This window comes from Oncorhynchus nerka, linkage group LG13, assembly GCF_034236695.1.
Source record: "Oncorhynchus nerka isolate Pitt River linkage group LG13, Oner_Uvic_2.0, whole genome shotgun sequence".
Lineage (NCBI taxonomy): Eukaryota > Metazoa > Chordata > Actinopteri > Salmoniformes > Salmonidae > Oncorhynchus > Oncorhynchus nerka.
The window spans coordinates 97,747,445-97,771,711 of NC_088408.1; the positions used below are offsets into that span (position 1 = coordinate 97,747,445).

The window sequence follows — 24,267 nt, forward strand, 5'->3', positions numbered from 1 at the left end:
ACAGGTCGCTCCTACCAGGTGGCGTGGCGAGAATCTGTCTCCTCACCACGTGCTCTCACCACTGGTGTCCCCCAGGGCTCTGTTCTAGGCCCTCTCCTATTCTCGCTATACACCAAGTCACTTGGCTCTGTCATAACCTCACATGGTCTCTCCTATCATTGCTATGCAGACGACACACAATTAATCTTCTCCTTTCCCCCTTCTGATGACCAGGTGGCGAATCGCATCTCTGCATGTCTGGCAGACATATCAGTGTGGATGACGGATCACCACCTGAAGCTGAACCTCGGCAAGACGGAGCTGCTCTTCCTCCCGGGGAAGGACTGCCCGTTCCATGATCTCGCCATCACGGTTGACAACTCCATTGTGTCCTCCTCCCAGAGCGCTAAGAACCTTGGCGTGATCCTGGACAACACCCTGTCGTTCTCAACTAACATCAAGGCGGTGGCCCGTTCCTGTAGGTTCATGCTCTACAACATCCGCAGAGTACGACACTGCCTCACACAGGAAGCGGCGCAGGTCCTAATCCAGGCACTTGTCATCTCCCGTCTGGATTACTGCAACTTGCTGTTGGCTGGGCTCCCTGCCTGTGCCATTAAACCCCTACAACTCATCCAGAACGCCGCAGCCCGTCTGGTGTTCAACCTTCCCAAGTTCTCTCACGTCACCCCGCTCCTCCGCTCTCTCCACTGGCTTCCAGTTGAAGCTCGCATCCGCTACAAGACCATGGTGCTTGCCTACGGAGCTGTGAGGGGAACGGCACCTCAGTACCTCCAGGCTCTGATCAGGCCCTACACCCAAACAAGGGCACTGCGTTCATCCACCTCTGGCCTGCTCGCCTCCCTACCACTGAGGAAGTACAGTTCCCGCTCAGCCCAGTCAAAACTGTTCGCTGCTCTGGCCCCCCAATGGTGGAACAAACTCCCTCACGACGCCAGGACAGCGGAGTCAATCACCACCTTCCGGAGACACCTGAAACCCCACCTCTTTAAGGAATACCTAGGATAGGATAAAGTAATCCTTCTCACCCTCCCCCCCCTTAAAAGATTTAGATGCACTATTGTAAAGTGGCTGTTCCACTGGATGTCATAAGGTGAATGCACCAATTTGTAAGTCGCTCTGGATAAGAGCGTCTGCTAAATGACTTAAATGTAAATGTAAATGTCTAATAAAAGTAGAAGGAGACAGAATAGAACAGGACTGAAGAAGAGGAGGAAGCAGACGAAGAAGAACCGAAGCCTTGCCTAAACCTAAGTACAGGGGGGTCCCCAGTGTAAACTGAATTTAACTTCATAGGCAAAAATATATATATATATATATAATTGTCCCACTTTAGCAAGTTATGGCTGGTAAAGTGGACCAACAAAAGAAATTAGACTTTAAAAATTGACAAATAATATTGGCAACTTTATGTGCCTCATTTATGACCGTTTTATAACCTCAACATTAAAACAGTTAAAGAGTTTAGTGATGATAGTTTAGATTTTCTCTCGTCAAACCAAGAAATAAAGTCGTCAGCATTAAGCTGTCCCAGTTTATAATGTCCCAGTTTATAATGTCCCACTCTTTCCCGAATTCACACTACTATGCAAATTATTCGACAGATATTCTTTCAAAAAATAATATGGATTAGACTTATTTTAATTTCAATTACTGATGCCAAGTCAATGGTTCTACCTGTCAATGATTGACATGGTTTGACTATCCAGATCTCTTTACACCAGACACAATGCAGTGATGGTCAGGACGATCTGGGCACAATCAGGATGTGGACACAATCAGGATGTGGACACAATCAGGATGTGGACACAATCAGGATGTGGACACAATCAGGCAATCAGGATGTGGACACAATCAGGATGTGGACACAATCAGGACGTGGACACAATCAGGATGTGGACACAATCAGGATGTGGACACAATCAGGCAATCAGGATGTGGACACAATCAGGATGTGGACACAATCAGGATGTGGACACAATCAGGATGTGGACACAATCAGGACGTGGACACAATCAGGATGTGGACACAATCAGGATGTGGACACAATCAGGATGTGGACACAATCAGGACACAATCAGGACACAATCAGGATGTGGACACAATCAGGATGTGGACACAATCAGGACACAATCAGGATGTGGACACAATCAGGATGTGGACACAATCAGGACACAATCAGGATGTGGACACAATCAGGACACAATCAGGATGTGGACACAATCAGGATGTGGACACAATCAGGATGTGGACACAATGCAGTGATGGTCAGGACGATCTGGACACAATCAGGATGTGGACACAATCAGGATGTGGACACAATCAGGATGTGGACAAAGGGAGCTTGTTAGCAACAGATCTTCTATAGGGAATAAGTTGCCATCTGTGACATAGACTTGATTTCCTTTCATTGTGACCTGATCGTGTCCCGGCTGTTTTAGGAAACTATTCAATAGGATGGAATATCAAAACAAGAAAACTCTGACCTCTAGTGGTGAAATGAGGTAACACGTTATCACATGGCGTGTAGCGCTAACCATGGTGTTAAGGACCATAAGGACGTTGACTTCTTTATAGAACATTCAACAAAATCTTCAAACAATAGTCATTCGATTTAAAAACATTTATTACAAAAAAATATTAAATACATGTTAACATTTAAAAAAAATAATAACTTATTTTAGATATTTCAATAAATAGCCTTAATTTGTTAAGGGAAGATGGTGATGATGATGATGATGGTGATGATGATGATGGTGATGAATAAGAAACAGAGGGATCAAACTAAACTGAGTTCTCCGAGCCACCGTAGGTCTTATAGGGGAGATTTTTTTTCCCACACCTAGAATAAGAGAGGGACAAAAGTGGAGGAAGAGACACAAAAGAGACAGAAAATTATAAAATGTTAAATCACTCTATTCCCCCTCGTGGCACATCATTTATGTAAGAGACTGAAATCAGCCCACAGAATGGGGTTTGTTTCCAAATTACAGTTCTGTCTCGAATGTCTCGAAGAACGACGTACAGAAGCTGTTAGGATGCCTTGTTCAAGGGCACATCGACAGAATGTTCACCTTATCAGCTCAGGGATTCAAACCCGCAACCTTTCAGTTACTCGTCTAACCACTAGGCTATCTGCTGGCCAACTTGCTCTGCTTCTATCTCCTCTGATAGATTAAGGGATTATGTCAGCTCTACTCATTACATTTCTATCTGATAGAGTAAGGAATTATGTCAGCTCTACTCATTACATTTCTATCTGATAGAGTAAGGAATTATGTCAGCTCTACTCATTACATTTCTATCTGATAGAGTAAGGAATTATGTCAGCTCTACTCATTACATTTCTATCTGATAGAGTAAGGAATTATGTCAGCTCTACTCATTACATTTCTATCTGATAGAGTAAGGAATTATGTCAGCTCTACTCATTACATTTCTATCTGATAGAGTAAGGAATTATGTCAGCTCTACTCATTACATTTCTATCTGATAGAGTAAGGAATTCAACACGACCCTGTTGAAACTGTCACAAGGTGTTCCTCTTTCTTTCTCTTTCTCTTTCTCCTTTTCTTTCGTTTCCTCCTTCTCTCTGCCCATGCTTCTCTAGCCCCTGACAGGCAGTGTGTGTGTGTGTGTGTGTGTGTGTTTGTGTGTGTGTGTGTGTGTGTGTACCTTCTCTTGATGCAGCAGTAGAGAACGACAGCGAGGCAGCAGACGAGCAAGGCCACGCCCACACAGATGCCAATCACCTCCTCTGCTACGGCAAAGTTGCACTGCGTCGCCTGGTGGGTCAACAGACCACAGCGAGGGCCGCTATAAGACACGTCACACCTACACACAGAGAAACATTTTTAGTTCATTGTGTCTGTCTGTCTGTCCTGTCCTGTCTTGTCTGCCTGTGTCTGTCTTCCTGTGTGTCTGTCCTGTGTGTCTGTCCTGTGTGTCTGTGTGTCTGTCTGTCTGTCTGTCTGTCTGTCTGTCTGTGTGTCCTGTCTGTGTGTCCTGTCTGTGTGTCTGTCTGTCTGTGTGTCCTGTGTGTCCTGTCTGTGTGTCCTGTCTGTGTGTCCTGTCTGTGTGTCCTGTCTGTGTGTCTGTCTGTCTGTGTGTCCTGTCTGTCTGTCTGTCTGTGTGTCCTGTCTGTGTGTCCTGTCTGTGTGTCCCGTCTGTCTGTCTGTCTGTCTCTCTCCCTGTCTGTCTGTCTGTCTGTCTGTCCTTACGTGCAGGCAGGGGTATCGCTGTCAGGGGGGTACATGCACTGTCCGTTCAAGCAGTAGTCAGCATCTTCGTCTTTACAGGGTTTTGACATCCTCAGAACACGAGGCTCCTCCACATCACTACCTGCAATCAGTCAATCAGAAAATAGCTTCATTGTCTCTACTACAAACAAAAAAAAGCATAGTGCATTCAGGGTAAAACACACACACACACACACACACACACACACACACACGGTTCTTGTAACAGAAGCATTTCGCTACACGCACAATAACATCTGAAAAACACATGTATGTGACCAATAACATTTGATTTGATGCTTTAACCTAAAAGCCCTTTACATTCAGCCGAGGCAAGATGGGTGATCTTTGGAAACAGGTATCTGAATCCTGAACCAACTGGAAGGCTCTGTTTTGTTGGAAGCCTGTAGCAACCATTTTCCAAACCATCGACGAAAGGAGGGCCTTCCAGTTTATTCAGGATGCCTGTTTTTACAGGCAGTCTTTTGACCATTCAGATCTGATCTGTTTGCCCATATTTGGGCAAACAGATCAGAATTGGGATGCCTGTGTAAACGCAGCCTCTTAAAAGTAGCCGTTGAAACTCACCATTTACAGGTAGTGCAGTGTTCATGGGCTCTGCAAGGTCCAGACTGAGTGTCCGTTGTGTTGGTTGAAGGTTGTCTGAAGGTTCTGCTGACTGAGTCACGGTGGAGAGGATGAGCAACATTGCAACCAGAGTGGTGGAGAAGGCTGTGGAACGGAGAGATGGGGGGGGAGGAGAATAATGATGACTGCTTGTCCACACACCTTTAGAACTGCTCTCGTTACATATTATCTCTTCTAGAACGTTGTTCTGGAATTCTTCTTACAGACAGACATACTCAAAAATCAAATTCTCAAAGAACCTCAATACTTCCTGATCTAACGTGATTGGACAGGTGAAAGCCAGCGCCTGGTCCAGACCACTTGTCAGATAGTGACTAGACTAGACTGAAGGTTGCTTTTGTAAAGTGTTGTCAGATAGTCAAGGCACCTTAATTGGGGAGAACGGGATTGTGGTAATGGCTGGAGTGGAATCTGTGATGTATTTTGATACCATTCCAAAGACATGGATTCCATGGATTCCATGGTTTCCATGGTTTCCAGGTGTTTGTTGCCATTCCATTTTCTCTCCATTCCGGCCCATTACAATGAGCCCGTCCTCCCCTCAACAGCCTCCTGTGGGAGTGACCATACTACGTGGTGTAGATTCAAAGCCATACAGGTCAATGATGTATAGCCTACTACAGTATATCTCTATAGATAAATCCATCACATACTATATACAGATCTGTCTGGGTTGTCTCAGTTCTCTGAGGGATCCCCAAAGGGGCACTAATTTCTGCTCTATCCCAGGACTAACGTACCTGGGTGACCTGATGAAGGGCTTGTTGGTAAGTTCTGTAGTTTCGTCAGGTGTGTTAGTGCTGTGCTAAAGAACAGACAGACAGACAGACAGACACAGACAGACACAGACAGACACAGACAGACACAGACAGACAGACAGACAGACAGACAGACAGACAGACAGACAGACAGACAGACAGACAGACAGACAGACAGACAGACACAGACAGAGGTTGCAGGGCACTCACCGGTTACTGTCTGTTTCGGTCCTGACATCTTGTGGTTTTCTACGAGTGTGGCCGTCCTCAGACTGTCTCTTCCTCAGGTGTGTGGATTACAGTGAAAGTCTGGTGTGCTTTATACTCCTTTAATCCCTGTCACGACTTGCACAACCAATGGGAGAACCAGAATTATGGGGTAAAGAATATTCCCTTTCCACAAATGGCACGCTCGGCTGCTTCCCCCGCATCACTTCCTGTCCCATTGCCCCCGGTTACCTGCATGCAGAGGCAGAAGCCTCTTGGCCAGGTGTTAAACAGGTTTGCAGTCCCAGGGGGCAGGAGAGGATTCACTCACTCTCACACACACACTTTCACTCACTCACTCTCACACAGACACTCACTCACACACAAACACACACTCTCACCCACTCACACACTCTCACTCTCACACACACACACACACACACACACACACACACACACACACACACACACACACACACACGTGTTGTCAGCCCACACAGCATCTGGAGGAGTTTACAGCACTTAATGAAGTGTGTCCATGCCCTCTCCTTCTTGGTCTCCCTCTTTCTCCCTTCCACTCTCTCTTTCTCCCCCTCTCCCTCTTTCTCCCTTCCACTCTCTCTCTCCCTCTCTCCCCTCTTTCTCCCTTCCACTCTCTCTTTCTCCCTTCCACTCTCTCTTTCTCCCTCTCTCCCTCTTTCTCCCTTCCACTCTCTCTTTCTCTCTCCCTTCCACTCTCTCTTTCTCCCTCTCTCCCTCTTTCTCCCTTCCACTCTCTCTTTCTCTCTCCCTTCCACTCTCTCTTTCTCCCTCTTTCTCCCTTCCACTCTCTCTTTCTCCCTCTCTCCCTCTTTCTCCCTTCCACTCTCTCTTTCTCCCTCTCTCCCCTCTTTCTCCCTTCCACTCTCTCTTTCTCCCTCTCTCCCTTTTTCTCCCTTCCACTCTCTTTCTCCCTCTCTCCTTATTTCTCCCTCTCTCCCTCTTTCTTCCTTCCACTCTCTCTTTCTCCCTCTCTCCCCTCTTTCTCCCTTCCACTCTCTCTTTCTCCCTCTCTCTCTCCCTCCCACTTCTCTCTCTCTTTCTCTCTCTCTCCCTTCTTTCTCCCTCCCACTTCTCTCTCTCCCCCTCTCTCTCCCCCTATCTCTCTAACCCTATTCCCTCTCCCCCTCTCTCTCCCCCTCTCCCCCTCTCTCCCTAACCCTATTCTCTCTCCCCCTCCCTCTCTCCTCATGTTCTCTCCCTAATTCCTGACCCCTGCCTCTAAGTGTTGGCTTTAGAGGCACCCCACTGAGCACACCAAGTCATTTTAAAGTGGACAATTGGGTAATATTTGGTTGACGTAGATCAATGAGATTACAATTTATATTCACTCACTCAAAAAGACGGCCAAAAGTTGGTTGTATTTCTAACGTGTCATCGCTATGTGTTTAGCCATCTACCAGCGCAACCAAATTCCAATGAAAAAGACAACGTCAGATTTATTTTAGACTTAGTCGTCACCACTGCGTTTTCTACCATTTAAAAGTACAGCAATGGGAATACAATGTCATGTATTTTGTTTATTTATACAACAGATTAATGTGATATCGCCGGTCTTCATCTAATAGCAGAAACCAAATCATCTGGATTACAGTTGAGAGGACATGAAAGTACCTGGTGGAAGTAAGTGATCGATGCTGTCTGAGATTCTGACAGATCATTACAGCTATTGAGAAGATTGTCATCGGCTTGCGACGACCTGAGACACACACGCCTTATATACGACCGCAGAAGAAGAAATGCATAGTTACTATGCATAGTTACTATGCATAGTTACTGTAACTATGCATTTCGTATAAAGCGTGCCTTAATGTGACCATGTTACTCATTTTAAGTGTAAATGTCACATTAGTTTGTCAGATAGACTTAACTTTAGTCTATATACGGGATTACAACAGTAATATTGAATTGTGTTTGTGGATTAGAACGCATCCAAAACATCAACATTTAAAGTATGTACTGCTTGGACAATTTCATCTGAGTCACTGGCTCAATCCCATTCTTTAACTTTTATATTTTTGGTTGAGATGGAGACGGTGAATCCGAGCATATAATGTCGACAAGTTAACAGGCTATTTCTTGTGTTTTGAAAAGGGATGTTGAATTGTGTTTGGTTGTCAACGGTAACCAAATATCAACATTTGAAGGAGTGCTTGGATAGTTCCATCCGTACCACTGACTCTGTTGTCTTCATTTCAACCAACAATTTAAGTTAAAGGATAGGACTAAATCAAATCGAACTTTAAATGCACTTCAAATACAGTTTTATTTATTCCTATTCTTTAACATAGATATATTTTTGTTAAAGACAAACGAACTATTTAACCATTTCCTTCAAATGTTGATATTTGGTTGTGTTGACAACCAAACACAATATTACTAAATATCATTCCATTTTAAATCAACCAGAGCTTGAAGCCCTAGACCCATTGAAGCCCTATTGAAGCCCTAGACCTATTGAAGCCCTATTGAAGCCCTAGACCCATTGAAGCCCTATTGAAGCCCTAGACCTATTGAAGCCCTATTGAAGCCCTAGACCTATTGAAGCCCTATTGAAGCCCTAGACCCATTGAAGCCCTAGACCCATTGAAGCCCTAGACCCATTGAAGCCCTAGACCCATTGAAGCCCTATTGAAGCCCTAGACCTATTGAAGCCCTATTGAAGCCCTAGACCCATTGAAGCCCTATTGAAGCCCTAGACCTATTGAAGCCCTATTGAAGCCCTATTGAAGCCCTAGACCCATTGAAGCCCTAGACCCATTGAAGCCCTAGACCCATTGAAGCCCTATTGAAGCCCTAGACCTATTGAAGCCCTATTGAAGCCCTAGACCCATTGAAGCCCTATTGAAGCCCTAGACCTATTGAAGCCCTATTGAAGCCCTATTGAAGCCCTAGACCCATTGAAGCCCCAGACCTATTGAAGCCCCATTGAAGCCCTAGACCCATTGAAGCCCTATTGAAGCCCTATTGAATCCCTAGACCTATTGAAGCCCTATTGAATCCCTAGACCTATTGAAGCCCTATTGAAGCCCTAGACCCATTGAAGCCCCATTGAAGCCATAGACCTATTGAAGCCCTAGACCTATTGAAGCCCCATTGAATCCCTAGACCTATTGAAGCCCTATTGAAGCCCTAGACCCATTGAAGCCCCATTGAAGCCCTAGACCTATTGAAGCCCCATTGAAGCCCTAGACCTATTGAAGCCCTATTGAAGCCCTATTGAAGCCCTAGACCTATTGAAGCCCTATTGAAGCCCTAGACCTATTGAAGCCCTATTGAAGCCCTAGACCTATTGAAGCCCTATTGAATCCCTAGACCTATTGAAGCCCTATTGAAGCCCTAGACCTATTGAAGCCCTATTGAAGCCCTAGACCTATTGAAGCCCTATTGAAGCCCTATTGAAGCCCTAGACCTATTGAAGCCCTATTGAAGCCCTAGACCTATTGAAGCCCTATTGAAGCCCTAGACCTATTGAAGCCCTATTGAAGCCCCATTGAAGCCCTAGACCTATTGAAGCCCTATTGAAGCCCTAGACCTATTGAAGCCCTATTGAAGCCCTATTGAAGCCCCATTGAAGCCCTAGACCTATTGAAGCCCTAGACCTATTGAAGCCCTATTGAAGCCCTATTGAAGCCCTAGACCTATTGAAGCCCTAGACCTATTGAAGCCCTATTGAAGCCCTAGACCTATTGAAGCCCTATTGAAACCCCTATTGAAGCCCCATTGAAGCCCTAGACCTATTGAAGCCCTATTGAAGCCCTAGACCTATTGAAGCCCTAGACCTATTGAAGCCCTAGACCTATTGAAGCCCTATTGAAGCCCTAGACCTATTGAAGCCCTAGACCTATTGAAGCCCTATTGAAGCCCTATTGAAGCCCTAGACCTATTGAAGCACTAGACCTATTGAAGCCCTATTGAAGCCCTAGACCTATTGAAGCCCTATTGAAGCCCTAGACCTATTGAAGCCCTAGACCTATTGAAGCCCTATTGAAGCCCTAGACCTATTGAAGCCCTAGACCTATTGAAGCCCTAGACCTATTGAAGCCCTATTGAAGCCCTAGACCTATTGAAGCACTAGACCTATTGAAGCCCTATTGAAGCCCTAGACCTATTGAAGCCCTAGACCTATTGAAGCCCTAGACATATTGAAGCCCTAGACCTATTGAAGCCCTAGACCTATTGAAGCCCTAGACCTATTGAAGCCCTATTGAAGCCCTAGACCTATTGAAGCCCTATTGAAGCCCTAGACATATTGAAGCCCTAGACCTATTGAAGCCCTAGACCTATTGAAGCCCTAGACCTATTGAAGCCCTATTGAAGCCCTAGACATATTGAAGCACTAGACCTATTGAAGCCCTATTGAAGCCCTAGACATATTGAAGCCCTAGACCTATTGAAGCCCTAGACATATTGAAGCCCTAGACCTATTGAAGCCCTAGACCTATTGAAGCACTAGACCTATTGAAGCCCTATTGAAGCCCTAGACCTATTGAAGCCCTAGACCTATTGAAGCCCTATTGAAGCCCTAGACCTATTTAAGCCCTAGACCTATTGAAGCCCTGTTGAAGCCCTAGACCTATTGAAGCCCTAGACCTATTGAAGCCCTATTGAAGCCCTAGACCTATTGAAGCCCTAGACCTATTGAAGCACTAGACCTATTGAAGCCCTATTGAAGCCCTAAGACCTATTGAAGCACTAGACCTATTGAAGCCCTATTGAAGCCCTAGACCTATTGAAGCCCTAGACCTATTGAAGCCCTAGACATATTGAAGCCCTAGACCTATTGAAGCCCTAGACCTTATTGAAGCCCTAGACCTATTGAAGCCCTAGTCCCATTGAAGCCCTAGACATATTGAAGCCCTATTGAAGCACTAGACCTATTGAAGCCCTAGAACTATTGAAGCCCTAGACCTATTGAAGCCCTAGACCTATTGAAGCCCTAGACCTATTGAAGCCCTATTGAAGCCCTAGACCTATTGAAGCACTAGACCTATTGAAGCCCTATTGAAGCCCTAGACCTATCGAAGCCCTATTGAAGCCCTAGACATATTGAAGCCCTAGACCTATTGAAGCCCTAGACATATTGAAGCCCTAGACTTATTGAAGCCCTATTGAAGCCCTAGACATATTGAAGCACTAGACCTATTGAAGCCCTATTGAAGCCCTAGACATATTGAAGACCTATTGAAGCCCTAGACTATTGAAGCCCTAGACCCATTGAAGCCCACCTATTGAAGCCCTAGACCTATTGAAGAAGCCCTAGACCTATTGAAGCCCTATTGAAGCCCTACACCCATTGAAGCCCTACACCCATTGAAGCCCTAGACCTATTGAAGCCCTAGATTGAAGCCCTATTGAGCCCTATTATTGAAGCCCTATTGAAGCCCTAGACCCATTGAAGCCCTAGACCTATTGAAGCCCCCTATTGAAGCCCTATTGAACCCTATTGAAGCCCTAGACCCTATTGAAGCCCCATTGAAGCCCTAGACCCTATTGAGCCCTAGACCTATTGAAGCCCTATTGAAGCCCTAGACCTATTGAAGCCCTATTGACCTATTGAAGCACTAGACCTATTGAAGCCCTATTGAAGCCCTAGACCTATTGAAGCCCTATTGAAGCCCTATTGAAGCCCCATTGAAGCCCTAGACCCATTGAAGCCCTAGACCTATTGAAGCCCTATTGAAGCCCTATTGAAGACCTATTGAAGCCCTATTGAACCCCTATTGAAGCCCTAGCCCTAGACCCATTGAAGAGACCTATTGAAGCCCTAGACCATTGAAGCCCTAGACCTATTGAAGCCCCCTATTGAAGCCCTAGACCTATTGAAGCCCTATTGAAGCCCTAGACCTATTGAAGCCCTATTGAAGCCCTAGACCTATTGAAGCCCTAGACCTATTGAAGCCCTAGACCTATTGAAGCCCTATTGAAGCCCTAGATTGAAGCCCTAGACCTATTGAAGCCCTAGACCTATTGAAGCCCTATTGAAGCCCTAGACCTATTGAAGCCCTATTGAAGCCCTATTGAAGCCCCCATTGAAGCCCTAGACCTATTGAAGCCCTATTGAAGCCCTAGACCTATTGAAGCCCTAGAGCCCTATTGAAGCCCTAGACCTATTGAAGCCCTAGACCTATTGAAGCTAGACCTATTGAAGCCCTATTGAAGCCCTAGACCTATTGAAGCCCCCTATTGAAGCCCTAGACCTATTGAAGCCCTAGACCTATTGAAGCCCTATTGAAGCCCTAGACCTATTGAAGCCCTAGACCTATTGAAGCCCTAGACCTATTGAAGCCCTAGACTAGAAGCCCTATTGAAGCCCTAGATTGAAGCCCTAGACCTATTGAAGCCTAGACCCATTGAAGCCTAGACCTATTGAAGCCCTATTGAAGCCCTAGACCTATTGAAGCCCTAGACCTATTGAAGCCCTAGACCTATTGAAGCCCTAGACCTATTGAAGCCCTAGACCTATTGAAGCCCTAGACCTATTGAAGCCCTAGTCCCATTGAAGCCCTAGACATATTGAAGCCCTATTGAAGCACTAGACCTATTGAAGCCCTATACCTATTGAAGCCCTAGACCTATTGAAGCCCTAGACCTATTGAAGCCCTAGACCTATTGAAGCCCTAGACCTATTGAAGCCCTATTGAAGCCCTAGACCTATTGAAGCCCTATTGAAGCCCTAGACATATTGAAGCCCTAGACCTATTGAAGCCCTAGACCTATTGAAGCCCTAGACCTATTGAAGCCCTATTGAAGCCCTAGACATATTGAAGCACTAGACCTATTGAAGCCCTATTGAAGCCCTAGACATATTGAAGCCCTAGACCTATTGAAGCCCTAGACATATTGAAGCCCTAGACCTATTGAAGCCCTAGACCTATTGAAGCACTAGACCTATTGAAGCCCTATTGAAGCCCTAGACCTATTGAAGCCCTAGACCTATTGAAGCCCTATTGAAGCCCTAGACCTATTTAAGCCCTAGACCTATTGAAGCCCTGTTGAAGCCCTAGACCTATTGAAGCCCTAGACCTATTGAAGCCCTATTGAAGCCCTAGACCTATTGAAGCCCTAGACCTATTGAAGCACTAGACCTATTGAAGCCCTATTGAAGCCCTAGACCTATTGAAGCACTAGACCTATTGAAGCCCTATTGAAGCCCTAGACCTATTGAAGCCCTAGACCTAGCCCTAGACATATTGAAGCCCTAGACCTATTGAAGCCCTAGACCTATTGAAGCCCTAGACCTATTGAAGCCCTAGACCCTGAAGCCCTTGAAGCCCTAGACCTATTGAAGCCCTAGACCTATTGAAGCCCTATTGAAGCCCTAGACCTATTGAAGCCCTAGACCTATTGAAGCACTAGACCTATTGAAGCCCTATTGAAGCCCTAGACCTATTGAAGCCCTATTGAAGCCCTAGACCTATTGAAGCCCTAGACCTATTGAAGCCCTATTGAAGCCCTAGACCTATTGAAGCCCTAGACCTATTGAAGCCCTAGACCTATTGAAGCACTAGACCTATTGAAGCCCTATTGAAGCCCTAGACCTATTGAAGCACTAGACCTATTGAAGCCCTATTGAAGCCCTAGACCTATTGAAGCCCTAGACCTATTGAAGCCCTAGACATATTGAAGCCCTAGACCTATTGAAGCCCTAGACCTATTGAAGCCCTAGACCTATTGAAGCCCTAGACCTATTGAAGCCCTAGTCCCATTGAAGCCCTAGACATATTGAAGCCCTATTGAAGCACTAGACCTATTGAAGCCCTAGACCTATTGAAGCCCTAGACCTATTGAAGCCCTAGACCTATTGAAGCACTAGACCTATTGAAGCCCTATTGAAGCCCTAGACCTATTGAAGCCCTATTGAAGCCCTAGACCTATTGAAGCCCTAGACCTATTGAAGCCCTATTGAAGCCCTAGACCTATTGAAGCCCTAGACCTATTGAAGCCCTAGACCTATTGAAGCACTAGACCTATTGAAGCCCTATTGAAGCCCTAGACCTATTGAAGCACTAGACCTATTGAAGCCCTATTGAAGCCCTAGACCTATTGAAGCCCTAGACCTATTGAAGCCCTAGACCTATTGAAGCCCTAGACCTATTGAAGCCCTAGACCTATTGAAGCCCTAGTCCCATTGAAGCCCTAGACATATTGAAGCCCTATTGAAGCACTAGACCTATTGAAGCCCTATACCTATTGAAGCCCTAGACCTATTGAAGCCCTAGACCTATTGAAGCCCTAGACCTATTGAAGCCCTAGACCTATTGAAGCCCTAGACCTATTGAAGCCCTAGTCCCATTGAAGCCCTAGACATATTGAAGCCCTATTGAAGCACTAGACCTATTGAAGCCCTATACCTATTGAAGCCCTAGACCTATTGAAGCCCTAGACCTATTGAAGCCCTAGACCTATTGAAGCCCTAGACCTATTGAAGCCCTATTGAAGCCCTAGACCTATTGAAGCCCTATTGAAGCCCTAGACATATTGAAGCCCTAGACCTATTGAAGCCCTAGACCTATTGAAGCCCTAGACCTATTGAAGCCCTATTGAAGCCCTAGACATATTGAAGCACTAGACCTATTGAAGCCCTATTGAAGCCCTAGACATATTGAAGCCCTAGACCTATTGAAGCCCTAGACATATTGAAGCCCTAGACCTATTGAAGCCCTAGACCTATTGAAGCACTAGACCTATTGAAGCCCTATTGAAGCCCTAGACCTATTGAAGCCCTAGACCTATTGAAGCCCTATTGAAGCCCTAGACCTATTTAAGCCCTAGACCTATTGAAGCCCTGTTGAAGCCCTAGACCTATTGAAGCCCTATTGAAGCCCTAGACCTATTGAAGCCCTAGACCTATTGAAGCACTAGACCTATTGAAGCCCTATTGAAGCCCTAGACCTATTGAAGCACTAGACCTATTGAAGCCCTATTGAAGCCCTAGACCTATTGAAGCCCTAGACCTATTGAAGCCCTAGACATATTGAAGCCCTAGACCTATTGAAGCCCTAGACCTATTGAAGCCCTAGACCTATTGAAGCCCTAGACCTATTGAAGCCCTAGACCTATTGAAGCCCTATTGAAGCCCTAGATTGAAGCCTATTGAAGCCCTAGAGCCCTATTGAAGCCCTAGACCTATTGAAGCCCTAGACCTATTGAAGCCCTATTGAAGCCCTAGACCTATTGAAGCCCTATTGAAGCCCTAGACCTATTGAAGCCCTAGACCTATTGAAGCCCTATTGAAGCCCTAGACCTATTGAAGCCCTAGACCTATTGAAGCCCTAGACCTATTGAAGCACTAGACCTATTGAAGCCCTATTGAAGCCCTAGACCTATTGAAGCACTAGACCTATTGAAGCCCCCTATTGAAGCCCTAGACCTATTGAAGCCCTAGACCTATTGAAGCCCTAGACATATTGAAGCCCTAGACCTATTGAAGCCCTAGACCTATTGAAGCCTATTGAAGCCTAGACCCATTGAAGCCCTATTGAAGCCCTAGACCTATTGACATATTGAAGCCCTATTGAAGCCCTAGACCTATTGAAGCCCTAGACCTATTGAAGCCCTAGACCTATTGAAGCCCTAGACCTATTGAAGCCCTAGACCTATTGAAGCCCTAGACCTATTGAAGCCCTATTGAAGCCCTATTGAAGCCCTAGACCTATTGAAGCCCTATTGAAGCCCTAGACCTATTGAAGCCCTAGACCTATTGAAGCCTAGACCTATTGAAGCCCTATTGAAGCCCTAGACCTATTGAAGCCCTAGACCTATTGAAGCCCTATTGAAGCCCTAGACCTATTGAAGCCCTAGACCTATTGAAGCCTATTGAAGCCCTAGACCTATTGAAGCCCTAGACCTATTGAAGCCCTAGACCTATTGAAGCACTAGACCTATTGAAGCCCTATTGAAGCCCTAGACCTATTGAAGCCCTAGACCTATTGAAGCCCTAGACTATTGAAGCCCTAGACCTATTGAAGCCCCTATTGAAGCCCTAGACCTATTGAAGCCCTAGACCTATTGAAGCTAGACCTATTGAAGCCTAGACCTATTGAAGCCCTAGACCTATTGAAGCCCTAGACCTATTGAAGCCCTAGACCTATTGAAGCCCTAGACCTATTGAAGCTAGACCTATTGAAGCCCTAGACCTATTGAAGCCCTAGACCTATTGAAGCCCTAGACCTATTGAAGCCCTATTGAAGCCCTAGACCTATTGAAGCCCTAGACCTATTGAAGCCCTAGACCTATTGAAGCCCTAGACCTATTGAAGCCCTAGACCTATTGAAGCCCTAGACCTATTGAAGCCCTAGACCTATTGAAGCCCTATTGAAGCCCTAGACCTATTGAAGCCCTATTGAAGCCCTAGACATATTGAAGCCCTAGACCTATTGAAGCCCTAGACCTATTGAAGCCCTAGACCTATTGAAGCCCTATTGAAGCCCTAGACATATTGAAGCCCTAGACCTATTGAAGCCCTATTGAAGCCCTGACCTGAAGCCCTATTGAAGCCCTAGACCTATTGAAGCCCTAGACCTATTGAAGCCCTAGACCTATTGAAGCCCTAGACCTATTGAAGCCCTAGACCTATTGAAGCCCTATTGAAGCCCTATTGAAGCCCCTATTGAAGCCCTAGACCTATTGAAGCCCTATTGAAGCCCTAGACCTATTGAAGCCCTAGACCTATTGAAGCCCTATTGAAGCCCTAGACCTATTGAAGCCCTAGACCTATTGAAGCCCTATTGAAGATTGAAGCCCTAGACCTATTGAAGCCCTAGACCTATTGAAGCACTAGACCTATTGAAGCCCTATTGAAGCCCTAGACCTATTGAAGCACTAGACCTATTGAAGCCCTATTGAAGCCCTAGACCTATTGAAGCCCTAGACCTATTGAAGCCCTAGACATATTGAAGCCCTAGACCTATTGAAGCCCTAGACCTATTGAAGCCCTAGACCTATTGAAGCCCTAGACCTATTGAAGCCCTATTGAAGCCCTAGACCTATTGAAGCCCTAGACCTATTGAAGCCCTAGACCTATTGAAGCCCTATTGAAGCCCTAGACCTATTGAAGCCCTATTGAAGCCCTAGACCTATTGAAGCCCCCTAGACCTATTGAAGCCCTATTGAAGCCCTAGACCTATTGAAGCCCTAGACCTATTGAAGCCCTAGACCTATTGAAGCACTAGACCTATTGAAGCCCTATTGAAGCCCTAGACCTATTGAAGCACTAGACCTATTGAAGCCCTATTGAAGCCCTAGACCTATTGAAGCCCTAGACCTATTGAAGCCCTAGACATATTGAAGCCCTAGACCTATTGAAGCCCTAGACCTATTGAAGCCCTAGTCCCATTGAAGCCCTAGACATATTGAAGCCCTATTGAAGCACTAGACCTATTGAAGCCCTATACCTAGACCTATTGAAGCCCTAGACCTAGATTGAAGCCCTAGACCTATTGAAGCCCTAGACCTATTGAAGCCCTAGACCTATTGAAGCCCTATTGAAGCCCTAGACCTATTGAAGCCCTATTGAAGCCCTAGACATATTGAAGCCCTAGACCTATTGAAGCCCTAGACCTATTGAAGCCCTATTGAAGCCCTAGACCTATTTAAGCCCTAGACCTATTGAAGCCCTGTTGAAGCCCTAGACCTATTGAAGCCCTAGACCTATTGAAGCCCTATTGAAGCCCTAGACCTATTGAAGCCCTAGACCTATTGAAGCACTAGACCTATTGAAGCCCTATTGAAGCCCTAGACCTATTGAAGCACTAGACCTATTGAAGCCCTATTGAAGCCCTAGACCTATTGAAGCCCTAGACCTATTGAAGCCCTAGACATATTGAAGCCCTAGACCTATTGAAGCCCTAGACCTATTGAAGCCCTAGACCTATTGAAGCCCTAGACCTATTGAAGCCCTATTGAAGCCCTAGACCTATTGAAGCCCTAGACCTATTGAAGCACTAGACCTATTGAAGCCCTATTGAAGCCCTAGACCTATTGAAGCCCTATTGAAGCCCTAGACCTATTGAAGCCCTAGACCTATTGAAGCCCTATTGAAGCCCTAGACCTATTGAAGCCCTAGACCTATTGAAGCCCTAGACCTATTGAAGCACTAGACCTATTGAAGCCCTATTGAAGCCCTAGACCTATTGAAGCACTAGACCTATTGAAGCCCTATTGAAGCCCTAGACCTATTGAAGCCCTAGACCTATTGAAGCCCTAGACATATTGAAGCCCTAGACCTATTGAAGCCCTAGACCTATTGAAGCCCTAGACCTATTGAAGCCCTAGACCTATTGAAGCCCTAGTCCCATTGAAGCCCTAGACATATTGAAGCCCTAGACCTATTGAAGCCCTATACCTATTGAAGCCCTAGACCTATTGAAGCCCTATTGAAGCCCTAGACATATTGAAGCCCTAGACCTATTGAAGCCCTAGACCTATTGAAGCCCTAGACCTATTGAAGCCCTATTGAAGCCCTAGACATATTGAAGCACTAGACCTATTGAAGCCCTATTGAAGCCCTAGACATATTGAAGCCCTAGACCTATTGAAGCCCTAGACATATTGAAGCCCTAGACCTATTGAAGCCCTAGACCTATTGAAGCCCTGTTGAAGCCCTAGACCTATTGAAGCCCTAGACCTCTTTAGCCCTATTGAAGCCCTAGACCTATTGAAGCCCTAGACCTATTGAAGCCCTATTGAAGCCCTAGACCTATTTAAGCCCTAGACCTATTGAAGCCCTGTTGAAGCCCTAGACCTATTGAAGCCCTAGACCTATTGAAGCCCTATTGAAGCCCTAGACCTATTGAAGCCCTAGACCTATTGAAGCACTAGACCTATTGAAGCCCTATTGAAGCCCTAGACCTATTGAAGCACTAGACCTATTGAAGCCCTATTGAAGCCCTAGACCTATTGAAGCCCTAGACCTATTGAAGCCCTAGACATATTGAAGCCCTAGACCTATTGAAGCCCTAGACCTATTGAAGCCCTAGACCTATTGAAGCCCTAGTCCCATTGAAGCCCTAGACATATTGAAGCCCTATTGAAGCACTAGACCTATTGAAGCCCTAGAACTATTGAAGCCCTAGACCTATTGAAGCCCTAGACCTATTGAAGCCCTAGACCTATTGAAGCCCTATTGAAGCCCTAGACCTATTGAAGCACTAGACCTATTGAAGCCCTATTGAAGCCCTAGACCTATTGAAGCCCTATTGAAGCCCTAGACATATTGAAGCCCTAGACCTATTGAAGCCCTAGACATATTGAAGCCCTAGACCTATTGAAGCCCTATTGAAGCCCTAGACATATTGAAGCACTAGACCTATTGAAGCCCTATTGAAGCCCTAGACATATTGAAGCCCTAGACCTATTGAAGCCCTAGACATATTGAAGCCCTAGACCTATTGAAGCCCTATACCTATTGAAGCCCTAGACCTATTGAAGCCCTAGACCTATTGAAGCCCTACACCCATTGAAGCCCTATTGAAGCCCTATTGAAGCCCTACACCCATTGAAGCCCTACACCCATTGAAGCCCTACACCCATTGAAGCCCTAGACCTATTGAAGCCCTATTGAAGCCCTATTGAAGCCCTATTGAAGCCCTAGACCCATTGAAGCCCTATTGAAGCCCTAGACCTATTGAAGCCCTAGACCCATTGAAGCCCTAGACCCATTGAAGCCCTAGACCCATTGAAGCCCTATTGAAGCCCTAGACCTATTGAAGCCCTATTGAAGCCCTATTGAAGCCCTAGACCCATTGAAGCCCTATTGAAGCCCTAGACCTATTGAAGCCCTATTGAAGCCATATTGAAGCCCTAGACCCATTGAAGCCCTAGACCCATTGAAGCCCTAGACCCATTGAAGCCCTATTGAAGCCCTAGACCTATTGAAGCCCTAGACCTATTGAAGCCCTATTGAAGCCCCATTGAAGCCCTAGACCCATTGAAGCCCTATTGAAGCCCTAGACCTATTGAAGCCCTAGACCTATTGAAGCCCTAGACCTATTGAAGCCCTCTTGAAGCCCTATTGAAGCCCTATTGAAGCCCTAGACCTATTGAAGCCCTATTGAAGCCCTATTGAAGCCCTAGACCTATTGAACCCCTATTGAAGCCCTATTGAAGACCTATTGAAGCCCTAGACCTATTGAAGCCCTAGACCTATTGAAGCCCTATTGAAGCCCTAGACCTATTGAAGCCCTAGACCCATTGAAGCCCTAGACCCATTGAAGCCCTATTGAAGCCCTAGACCTATTGAAGCCCTAGACCTATTGAAGCCCTATTGAAGCCCCATTGAAGCCCTAGACCCATTGAAGCCCTATTGAAGCCCTAGACCTATTGAAGCCCTAGACCTATTGAAGCCCTAGACCTATTGAAGCCCTCTTGAAGCCCTATTGAAGCCCTAGAGCCCTAGATTGAAGCCCTATTGAAGCCCTATTGAAGCCCTAGACCTATTGAACCCCTATTGAAGCCCTATTGAAGACCTATTGAAGCCCTAGACCTATTGAAGCCCTAGACCTATTGAAGCCCTATTGAAGCCCTAGACCTATTGAAGCCCTAGACCTATTGAAGCACTAGACCTATTGAAGCCCTATTGAAGCCCTAGACCTATTGAAGCCCTATTGAAGCCCTAGACATATTGAAGCCCTAGACCTATTGAAGCCTAGACATATTGAAGCCCTAGACCTATTGAAGCCCTATTGAAGCCCTAGACATATTGAAGCCCTAGACCCATTGAAGCCCTATTGAAGCCCTAGACCTATTGAAGCCCTAGACCCATTGAAGCCCTAGACCCATTGAAGCCCTAGACCCATTGAAGCCCCCTAGACCTATTGAAGCCCTATTGAAGCCCTATTGAAGCCCTAGACCCATTGAAGCCCTATTGAAGCCCTAGACCTATTGAAGCCCTATTGAAGCCATATTGAAGCCCTAGACCCATTGAAGCCCTAGACCCATTGAAGCCCTAGACCCATTGAAGCCCTATTGAAGCCCTAGACCTATTGAAGCCCTCGACCTATTGAAGCCCTATTGAAGCCCCATTGAAGCCCTAGACCCATTGAAGCCCTATTGAAGCCCTAGACCTATTGAAGCCCTAGACATATTGAAGCCCTAGACCTATTGAAGCCCTAGACCTATTGAAGCCCTAGACCTATTGAAGCCCTAGTCCCATTGAAGCCCTAGACATATTGAAGCCCTATTGAAGCCCTAGACCTATTGAAGCCCTAGACCTATTGAAGCCCTAGACATATTGAAGCCCTAGACCTATTGAAGCCCTAGACCTATTGAAGCCCTAGTCCCATTGAAGCACTAGACATATTGAAGCCCTATTGAAGCACTAGACCTATTGAAGCCCTAGAACTATTGAAGCCCTAGACCTATTGAAGCCCTAGACCTATTGAAGCCCTAGACCTATTGAAGCCCTATTGAAGCCCTAGACCTATTGAAGCCCCTGACCTATTGAAGCCCTATTGAAGCCCTAGACCTATCGAAGCCCTATTGAAGCCCTAGACATATTGAAGCCCTAGACCTATTGAAGCCCTAGACATATTGAAGCCCTAGACCTATTGAAGCCCTATTGAAGCCCTAGACATATTGAAGCACTAGACCTATTGAAGCCCTATTGAAGCCCTAGACATATTGAAGCCCTAGACCTATTGAAGCCCTAGACCTATTGAAGCCCTAGACCTATTGAAGCCCTATACCTATTGAAGCCCTAGACCTATTGAAGCCCTAGACCTATTGAAGCCCTACACCCATTGAAGCCCTATTGAAGCCCTATTGAAGCCCTACACCCATTGAAGCCCTACACCCATTGAAGCCCTACACCCATTGAAGCCCTAGACCTATTGAAGCCCTATTGAAGCCCTATTGAAGCCCTAGACCCATTGAAGCCCTATTGAAGCCCTAGACCTATTGAAGCCCTAGACCCATTGAAGCCCTAGACCCATTGAAGCCCTATTGAAGCACAAGACCTATTGAAGCCCTATTGAAGCCCTATTGAAGCCCTAGACCCATTGAAGCCCTATTGAAGCCCTAGACCTATTGAAGCCCTATTGAAGCCATATTAAAGCCCTAGACCCATTGAAGCCCTAGACCCATTGAAGCCCTAGACCCATTGAAGCCCTATTGAAGCCCTAGACCTATTGAAGCCCTAGACCTATTGAAGCCCTATTGAAGCCCCATTGAAGCCCTAGACCCATTGAAGCCCTATTGAAGCCCTAGACCTATTGAAGCCCTAGACCTATTGAAGCCCTAGACCTATTGAAGCCCTCTTGAAGCCCTATTGAAGCCCTATTGAAGCCCTAGACCTATTGAAGCCCTATTGAAGCCCTATTGAAGCCCTAGACCTATTGAACCCCTATTGAAGCCCTATTGAAGACCTATTGAAGCCCTAGACCTATTGAAGCCCTAGACCTATTGAAGCCCTATTGAAGCCCTAGACCTATTGAAGCCCTAGACCTATTGAAGCACTAGACCTATTGAAGCCCTATTGAAGCCCTAGACCTATTGAAGCCCTATTGAAGCCCTAGACATATTGAAGCCCTAGACCTATTGAAGCCCTAGACATATTGAAGCCCTAGACCTATTGAAGCCCTATTGAAGCCCTAGACATATTGAAGCCCTAGACCCATTGAAGACCTATTGAAGCCCTAGACCCATTGAAGCCCTAGACCCATTGAAGCCCTAGACCCATTGAAGCCCTATTGAAGCCCTAGACCTATTGAAGCCCTATTGAAGCCCTATTGAAGCCCTAGACCCATTGAAGCCCTAGACCTATTGAAGCCCTATTGAAGCCCTATTGAAGCCCTAGACCTATTGAAGCCCTATTGAAGCCCTATTGAAGCCCTAGACCCATTGAAGCCCTATTGAAGCCCTAGACCTATTGAAGCCCTATTGAAGCCATATTGAAGCCCTAGACCCATTGAAGCCCTAGACCCATTGAAGCCCTAGACCCATTGAAGCCCTATTGAAGCCCTAGACCTATTGAAGCCCTAGACCTATTGAAGCCCTATTGAAGCCCCATTGAAGCCCTAGACCCATTGAAGCCCTATTGAAGCCCTAGACCTATTGAAGCCCTAGACCTATTGAAGCCCTAGACCTATTGAAGCCCTCTTGAAGCCCTATTGAAGCCCTATTGAAGCCCTAGACCTATTGAAGCCCTATTGAAGCCCTATTGAAGCCCTAGACCTATTGAACCCCTATTGAAGCCCTATTGAAGACCTATTGAAGCCCTAGACCTATTGAAGCCCTAGACCTATTGAAGCCCTATTGAAGCCCTAGACCTATTGAAGCCCTAGACCTATTGAAGCACTAGACCTATTGAAGCCCTATTGAAGCCCTAGACCTATTGAAGCCCTATTGAAGCCCTAGACATATTGAAGCCCTAGACCTATTGAAGCCCTAGACATATTGAAGCCCTAGACCTATTGAAGCCCTATTGAAGCCCTAGACATATTGAAGCCCTAGACCCATTGAAGCCCTATTGAAGCCCTAGACCTATTGAAGCCCTAGACCCATTGAAGCCCTAGACCCATTGAAGCCCTAGACCCATTGAAGCCCTATTGAAGCCCTAGACCTATTGAAGCCCTATTGAAGCCCTATTGAAGCCCTAGACCCATTGAAGCCCTATTGAAGCCCTAGACCTATTGAAGCCCTATTGAAGCCATATTGAAGCCCTAGACCCATTGAAGCCCTAGACCCATTGAAGCCCTAGACCCATTGAAGCCCTATTGAAGCCCTAGACCTATTGAAGCCCTAGACCTATTGAAGCCCTATTGAAGCCCCATTGAAGCCCTAGACCCATTGAAGCCCTATTGAAGCCCTAGACCTATTGAAGCCCTAGACATATTGAAGCCCTAGACCTATTGAAGCCCTAGACCTATTGAAGCCCTAGACCTATTGAAGCCCTAGTCCCATTGAAGCCCTAGACATATTGAAGCCCTATTGAAGCCCTAGACCTATTGAAGCCCTAGACCTATTGAAGCCCTAGACATATTGAAGCCCTAGACCTATTGAAGCCCTAGACCTATTGAAGCCCTAGACCTATTGAAGCCCTAGTCCCATTGAAGCACTAGACATATTGAAGCCCTATTGAAGCACTAGACCTATTGAAGCCCTAGAACTATTGAAGCCCTAGACCTATTGAAGCCCTAGACCTATTGAAGCCCTAGACCTATTGAAGCCCTATTGAAGCCCTAGACCTATTGAAGCACTAGACCTATTGAAGCCCTATTGAAGCCCTAGACCTATCGAAGCCCTATTGAAGCCCTAGACATATTGAAGCCCTAGACCTATTGAAGCCCTAGACATATTGAAGCCCTAGACCTATTGAAGCCCTATTGAAGCCCTAGACATATTGAAGCACTAGACCTATTGAAGCCCTATTGAAGCCC

The 24,267-nt window shown here is 46.0% G+C and overlaps 1 protein-coding gene across 1 annotated transcript; it reads right to left on the reverse strand.

The window, feature by feature from the left end:
• Positions 1-2,614: 2,614 nt before the first annotated feature.
• On the reverse strand, positions 2,615-6,202 carry LOC115117168 (epigen-like). The gene is made up of 5 exons (XM_029645632.2): positions 5,855-6,202; positions 4,827-4,970; positions 4,221-4,341; positions 3,676-3,834; positions 2,615-2,842 (listed from the first exon to the last, which is right to left on the reverse strand). Exons 1-5 carry the CDS (start codon positions 5,880-5,882, stop codon positions 2,785-2,787), a joined length of 510 nt encoding a protein of 169 aa, XP_029501492.1. The 5' UTR covers positions 5,883-6,202; the 3' UTR covers positions 2,615-2,784.
• Between the last annotated feature and the right edge of the window lie 18,065 nt (positions 6,203-24,267).

What these genes read in the sequence shown, in the direction of transcription:
- LOC115117168 (XM_029645632.2), bottom strand. Translation starts at nt 5,882, where the DNA reads ATGTCAGGACCGAAACAGACAGTAACCG. An exon ending in ACCGAAACAGACAGTAACCG is followed by an intron (nt 4,971 to 5,854) that starts GTGAGTGCCCTG and finishes TCCGTTCCACAG; the next exon opens with CCTTCTCCACCACTCTGGTT. An exon ending in CACTGCACTACCTGTAAATG is followed by an intron (nt 4,342 to 4,826) that starts GTGAGTTTCAAC and finishes GACTGATTGCAG; the next exon opens with GTAGTGATGTGGAGGAGCCT.